General features: G+C 42.1%; 1 protein-coding gene across 1 annotated transcript; it reads left to right on the top strand.

Moving 5' to 3' along the window:
* Positions 1-2,507: 2,507 nt before the first annotated feature.
* Positions 2,508-6,913, top strand: LOC118384545 (eukaryotic translation initiation factor 3 subunit G-like). Its single transcript, XM_035771159.2, has 10 exons — positions 2,508-2,670; positions 2,757-2,803; positions 3,125-3,213; positions 3,348-3,407; positions 5,329-5,433; positions 5,618-5,810; positions 5,930-6,049; positions 6,288-6,424; positions 6,564-6,670; positions 6,840-6,913. The coding sequence occupies exons 1-10, from the start codon at positions 2,648-2,650 to the stop codon at positions 6,853-6,855; spliced, it is 897 nt and encodes a 298-aa protein (XP_035627052.1). The 5' UTR covers positions 2,508-2,647; the 3' UTR covers positions 6,856-6,913.
* Positions 6,914-6,976: the final 63 nt, after the last annotated feature.

Below are 6,976 nucleotides of genomic sequence, written 5' to 3'. Positions count from 1 at the left end.
GATGTTAAGTCTACAAACAATTATAAATGGCCTATTTGCAAGATTGACTTGACATTTCAATAGGCATAGGCTGTTGACTAAAATCTGGGTTTATAATTGCAATTCAACGTTGCCATGGTTTGCTGAGCTAGATGCACGTAGCCTATAGCCCCTGAAAGGCCAACATCTAATTTCAGGGAAAAGTCCACATTGAAACTGACATGAATTAAATGTGGAGAATGATACATACGCGATATGGCTGTGATACATACGCGATATGGCTGTGACCATGATCACAATTGATAGCTTCCAATTTAATTAACTATACATGGTCATTAAGAATTGCATAATAACAAAAGGCTTCAACAAAAAACGGAGTTCTATTTATTAAATCCGTTTGCCAGCTCCTGGTAGGCTAAACAAGTGGCACAAATTGATTTGCACTGACTCCAGTGATATCGTAAATTCTAAATATTTATTTTACTGTGTCAAATGGTAGGTCACAGTAGCCTAGAATGGCATAGAAATTAATAGCCTACTTGATGGCCAACATATGCAAATGTGGCCTATCATTCTCCACATTTAATGTCAGTTTCATAGTGGACTTTTTCTCCATAAGCTCCATTTTAAATGTCCACTCTAGAGAGCTGCGCGAGTGGACATGTGAAACGGAATTTATGGAGGAAAAGTCCACTATGAAATGGACATTAAATGTGGAGAATAATAGGCCACATTTGCATATGTTGGCCATCAAGTAGGCTTTTAATTTCTATGCCATTCTAGGCTACTCTAGAACTGAGCATGAGTAAAACCCTTCGCTTGATACGGTTATCCGTAAGAAAAGTCGACATTTGAATGCAGTTTACTTTAATCCACCTCTTGGCGAATTTATCTAAAGAGCTCTAGAGCACATAAAGTCATTTCCCGAGGCTTTGTCGCCATGATAGTCCCACTAAGCGCCAACCAGATGGGATGGAGTATCGCTGCAGAATGCTGTGGTAGCCATGCTGGTTAAGTGTGCCTTGAATTCTAAATAAATCACAGACAGTGTCACCATCAAAGCACCCCACACCATCACATCTCCTCCTCCATGCTTCATGGTGGGAACCACACATACAGAGATCATCCGTTCATCTACTCTGCATCTCACAAAGACACGGCGGTTGGAACCAAAAATATCCAATTTGGACTCATCAGACCAAAGGACAGATTTCCACCGGTCTTGTTCATTGCTCATGTTTCTTGGCCCAAGCAAGTCTCTTCTTATTATTGGTGTCCTTTAGTAGTGGTTTCTTGGCAGTAATTAGACCATGAAGACCTGATTCACACGGTCTCATCTGAACAGTTGATGTTGAGATGTGTCTGTTACTTGAACTCTGTGAAGCATTTATTTGGGCTGCATTTTCTGAGGCTGGTAACTCTAATGAACTTATCCTCTGCAGCAGAGGTAAATCTGTGTCTTCCTTTCCTGTGGCGGTCCTCATGAGAGCCAGTTTCATCATAGCGCTTGATGATTTTTGCGACTGCAATTGAAGAAAGTTTAAAAGTTCTTGATAGTTTCCGGATTGACTGACCTTCATGTATTCAAGTAATGACGGACTGTCATTTCTCTTTTCTTATTTGAGCTGTTCTTGCCATAATATGGACTTAGTCTTTTACCAAATAGGGCTATGTTCTATATACCACCCCTATCTTGCGGTTAATTTGCAATCTACAAATGATTTGTAATTATGCTCTGGCCCCCCGACCTACCACTCAAGAAAAAGTTGGCCCCCGGCTGAATCTAGTTGATGATCCCTGCTTACGGGCATGTGTAGGAGTGTGTAGGAGGGAGATTCCTTGGTTTAAGACATGTGCAGAATGGGGCATTAGGCAAAGGAATTTGTAGCATTGGGGAAAGTAGTGGTATGTGTTAATTGTAGGGGTGCCCATGGGGCTGGGGATCAGAAAAGTCCGGTGCAAGAGAGGCAGGTTGAGGTTTCCAGGGTTACAGTAGTTGTTATATGCTGAGGCAGGGAAGGAATTAGAGGAAGATGGGTCAAGGGGGAGGGATCCTGAGAGGAGTGGTGTAAATTGTAGATCTGTACCAGTACAGAGGGATAGGCCAAGTGATATATGTTTCAGTAAGATTGGATTTTTAGCAATTATAGCAATGGTTATCAACTGAACTGCAGGGATGATAATGTACATCGCAGAAAATCGAGGTTGTGGTGGCAGCTGCAGAAAGGTTTTTTGTTGTTGTGCAAGACTTGATGTCAGAAGAGTTACAGTGTCTTTTCAGGCTGTTGGCCTGAGGTAGGAATACATATATTTAAAAAGTGGAGCAGGGGGGTGGTTTATTTTTATATTGTTTATTATTATAATATATTTTTGTGTGTTTAGATGGTAGGGTATTTGTTGATTAAAAACAAATTCAAGCAAAGTATAAGGTAGTTATACTCCAGTCTAGTAACGTTAGGCTGCGGTAATTGAGCATTAATTGAGCATTGGTTGCCAACCGCCGATAAACCTCATCGAATAAGATTTTGTGCCCTCCTATCGTTTTAAGTTGCATTAAGTAGCCTCCATACCCGTTGGTGGCACTCTAGCTATCCTATTTAGTAAGCTTTTTAGTTTGTGTCGTTCGTGTATTTTTCCTTGTTCCCTGGCCGCTGCGCGCACAGACAGAATGCCGTCGATTGAATACGACGAGTGAGTTCTTCAATACAAATATAATGATTATCGTATATATCATGTCTTTGAATTCTCAAACACTGTGTGTTAATCCTTCTTTCTAGTTCCAAGCCCAGTTGGGCCGATCAGGTTGAAGAGGAGGGAGACGAAGGTAAGAGGCTGGCTAGCATTAACTTGCTAGCTAAACCAGGCGATTTCCACGTGTATTGTTTTCTTCATTATAGTCGTTAGTTTCTCTGTCACACTTCGTAGTCAGTACGTCAATTTTGGGGATTTGTCAGGGAGGAGGCTACCCCCCCCTCCCCTAATGTTAGTTAGCTAGCTCGTAACGAACGTTAGTCTGTCAGGGAAACAAAGTCTACTCGTCATATGGTGGGTAGTTGGTGGTAGGCAGACAATCCACTAACAGACAGTATCGATATTATTGTTAACTATCAGGACCTCATTTGTGCGTTGTCATCCCCACCACCAGGTACCCTACCCCCTCCAAAAGAAACCGTCAAAGGAAATGTCAAAACCATCACCGAATACAAGATCGACGAGGATGGAAAGAAGTTCAAGGTACTTTTTTGTTTTAATGCTCATCCAAATAGGAGAGTGGGTTTCTTGATTCCTTCCCACACAGTCTACTGCCCCTGATGTCTGAATCAGATGTAACTAACCAAAGAATTGCACATTTGTCATTTGTGTTATAGATTATTCGCACCTTCAAGATTGAGACTAGGAAGGCCTCCAAAGCTGTTGCCAGGAGAAAGGTCAGTATTTTATTTGTGAATTTAGCACAATCTTAACATTTGTTGCACAACACCTCAGTATTGAGTTTGATAGAATTGTACATGAACCCTTTACACTTGTACCTGTATATGGATGGGAAATGACAGATTTGGAGGCAGTGGCTGTACAATTAACATGCTATGCACGACATCAGAGCTCAGGGTCTCCTCCTCCTCAGCTTTGTATGGGTTTTGACTGACCGCTGTTCTGAACTTGAGCACTGCGTGTGACAAGAAGTTTCTCCCATCCATCCCGCTAATTGGGTAACTTTAGAATGGTTTTGTCTGAGTGAGGGAAATGCTGTAAATTACAAGGCTCTATGTGTTTTGTGACAGATGAGATGTTACGGATTATAGTAAATACCACTGATGTCATACGAGCAAGCCAAACAGAAGTTAGTCTAAATGGGCACTTCACATTTCCATATCCTAAAACTCATTTAATATACACTGTCAACATCTATGATCACAATGTTTGATATACAGTTACAAGATGACATGGCATTATACCCCCCATACTGAATACTGTTGCCAAATACAACAGGTGCTTACTTACAAGCAATTAACCAACAATGCACTTATAAGAAAAAAAGAAATATAACAAATAATCAAGGAGCAACAATAAAATAACAGTAGTGAGGCTATATACAGGGGGTTCTGGTACAGAGTCCATGTACAGGGCCACCGGTTAGTCCAGGTAATATGTAGGTAGAGGTAAAGTGACTATGCATGGATAATAAACAGAGTAGCAGCAGTGTAGAAATGGGGGGTGGGGTAGGGATAATGCAAATAGTCCAGGTAGCCATTTGATTAACTGTTCAAGAGTCTTATGGCTTGGGGGGTAGAAGCTGTTAAGAAGCATTTTTGACCTAGACTTGGCGCTCCGGTACCGCTTGCTGTGTGGTAGCAGAGAGAACAGTCTATGACAAGGGTGGCTGGAGTCTTGGAATTTTTAGGGTCTTCCTCTGACACACCCATAAAATTGCCAAGGACTCCAACCACCCTAGCTATAGACTGTTCTCTCTGCTACCGCACGGCAAGTGGTACCGGAGCGCCAAGTCTAGGTCAAAAAGGCTTCTTAACATCTTTACCTGAGTTTGGTTGTTGGGTATTGTGAAGATTTGCCGCTAAATACACTCATGACACAAATTTCGATTGGCTTCTCTGAGTTGCCTTGTGAAAGCCTAACATTAAGATCATATTTTATAATTTAGCTCGTCATGTTGGCAATAGAACAAGCTTTCAAATGATGCTCATCTGACCCAGATTGGGATTTATAATGGACCGTTTTTGTATTGCATAAACACCAACAGTAATTGGGTTAAGGCAGGGATGCAGGGCGGTGTTCCAAACAAAGTAACTGCAAGTGTGCTTCCTCTAGTTCCTCAACTGCACAGATAGGAGAGCTCAAAAAAGCACCTTACAGTTGAATCTTCAAGTCATAAAAGTGCATTAAAATTGCTTAGGAACTGTTCACACTTTGGAGAGGTGTGGCCACTTGAAAACATCAGTCAGACCTCACTCAAACCCTCGTCATTTTCTGTTCTTTGTTGCACCTACCCAAAATGTTCCACGCATATTCTTTGTTACTGAATCTATCCAGAATATTTTCAGATTTTGTTATCAACAAATGTGTCAAAGTACAGTACATTTAAAATGCACATAAAATCAAGTGTAATGTTTGGATTCAGTCGTGTGTCAGGTGAACTGTTATCACCTTTGGTCTGATCATTTCCCCATAATCTCCAAAGTGTTTTCTTTCAGTTGCTGCCATGGTCACGCATATCCTTCACATTTCAATTGAGTCCTATCCATATAGGCCAATTCCCATGTGTGTAAGGGGTTAAACAATTGAAGGTATTTTCATTTGACTTAGCATTGTTTTTCTATCCCCTCCAATCAGAACTGGAAGAAGTTTGGCAACTCTGAGTATGACCCACCAGGTCCCAATGTTGCTGATACCACAGTCAGTGATGATGTCTTTATGGTGTTCATCTCTAGCAAAGAGGTAAGGAGCCAGTGAGAGAAGCTGATCTAGTATTGTTCTCTTTAAGCCATCAGAGATCTCTTCAGTCACAACAATCCAACAATATGTTTTTGTATGATGTAGTTATATGATCCTTGTTCATCGTCACCTTTTAGTTCCGGTATAAATCAGTGATGACATGTAATAACCTGAATCCTTCTCTCAGGACCTGAATGCCCAAGATGTGGAAGAGGACCCCATGAACAAGCTGAAGGGACAGAAGATAGTGTCCTGTCGAATCTGTAAAGGAGACCATTGGACCACCCGCTGCCCCTACAAGGACACTCTGGGTCCCATGCAGAAGGAGCTGGCCGAGCAGCTGGGCCTGTCCACTGGAGACCCGACGAAGACTGCAGGAGGTATTGTCATAATTGCCCATAGCTTAAAGTTATATTGTGCTGTAAATGTACAGTCCCGATTGTGGTTAATGATTTTGTTAAATTGACATCACTGATGGATATTTTTTTGTTTGTTTCAGACGAGCCTGAGCCTGCCGCACCAGCTGCAGGGAGCAAAACAGGGAAGTATGTGCCCCCCAGCCTGAGGGATGGCAGCACACGCAGAGGAGAGTCCATGCAACCCAATCGCCGTGGTGCATGTACGTATGATTAAACTTTTCTAGAATAAGGAGCATAGTCTATGGAGTCACCAGACCAACACCGTAGTCTCGTTTGAGAAGTATCTTGATGTCTGGACAACACTCATGGAGCAGTCGAAGCAAAACATTTCTCTTGATTTCATTTGGGGAATTCCAACAAAGCCAGGCATTTTGGTAAGATGCCTAAACGGCTGGGGGTGAGAACAAACCCAGACTAACAGTGTGTATCCTTCCACAGCTGATGACAACGCCACCATCCGTGTGACCAACCTGTCTGAGGACACCCGTGAGACGGATCTGCAGGAGCTCTTCAGGCCGTTCGGCTCAATTTCCAGGATCTACCTGGCCAAGGACAAAAACACAGGCCAGTCCAAGGTGAGAGCAGCAGAAGTTCAAATGGTTACTAGTTTAGTAGTGCATACATGCACCAGCAAGTTAATGGAGTAATTGAAAATTGTGGGAGCATTCAGGTCTTTCAACTGGTTGGTTTATTCTGAAATTGTTTGTCCTTCAGGGCTTTGCCTTCATCAGTTTCCACCGCAGGGAGGATGCAGCCAGAGCCATCGCAGGAGTGTCAGGATTTGGATACGATCATCTTATCCTCAATGTGGAATGGGCCAAGTGAGTATTGTTTGACTTGTGATGAGCGATTCATGTCAGATGGAGCACTCATCAGGAACTACAGATTCCATATGCATTGAAAGCTTTGTGGCTGTTTAGAATCTAGACACTTCACTAAATTGCATTGGATTTATTTACTGATTTTATTCAACCATCTTTTCCCTCCCAGACCATCAAACAACTGAGATGGCGATTACATTTCATGTAGTAAAATGTGACTGAATAAAGACTTCGTAAATCCTGGTATGTCTCTACAGAACCTTTTCATTGGGTATATTGGGATGACCATTCAACATAAGCGCCACT

This window comes from Oncorhynchus keta, chromosome 5 (genome assembly GCF_023373465.1).
Source record: "Oncorhynchus keta strain PuntledgeMale-10-30-2019 chromosome 5, Oket_V2, whole genome shotgun sequence".
In the NCBI taxonomy this organism is placed as follows: Eukaryota; Metazoa; Chordata; class Actinopteri; order Salmoniformes; family Salmonidae; genus Oncorhynchus; species Oncorhynchus keta.
Note: the sequence above shows the minus strand (reverse complement) of the source record. Positions and strands in the feature narration are given on the sequence as shown.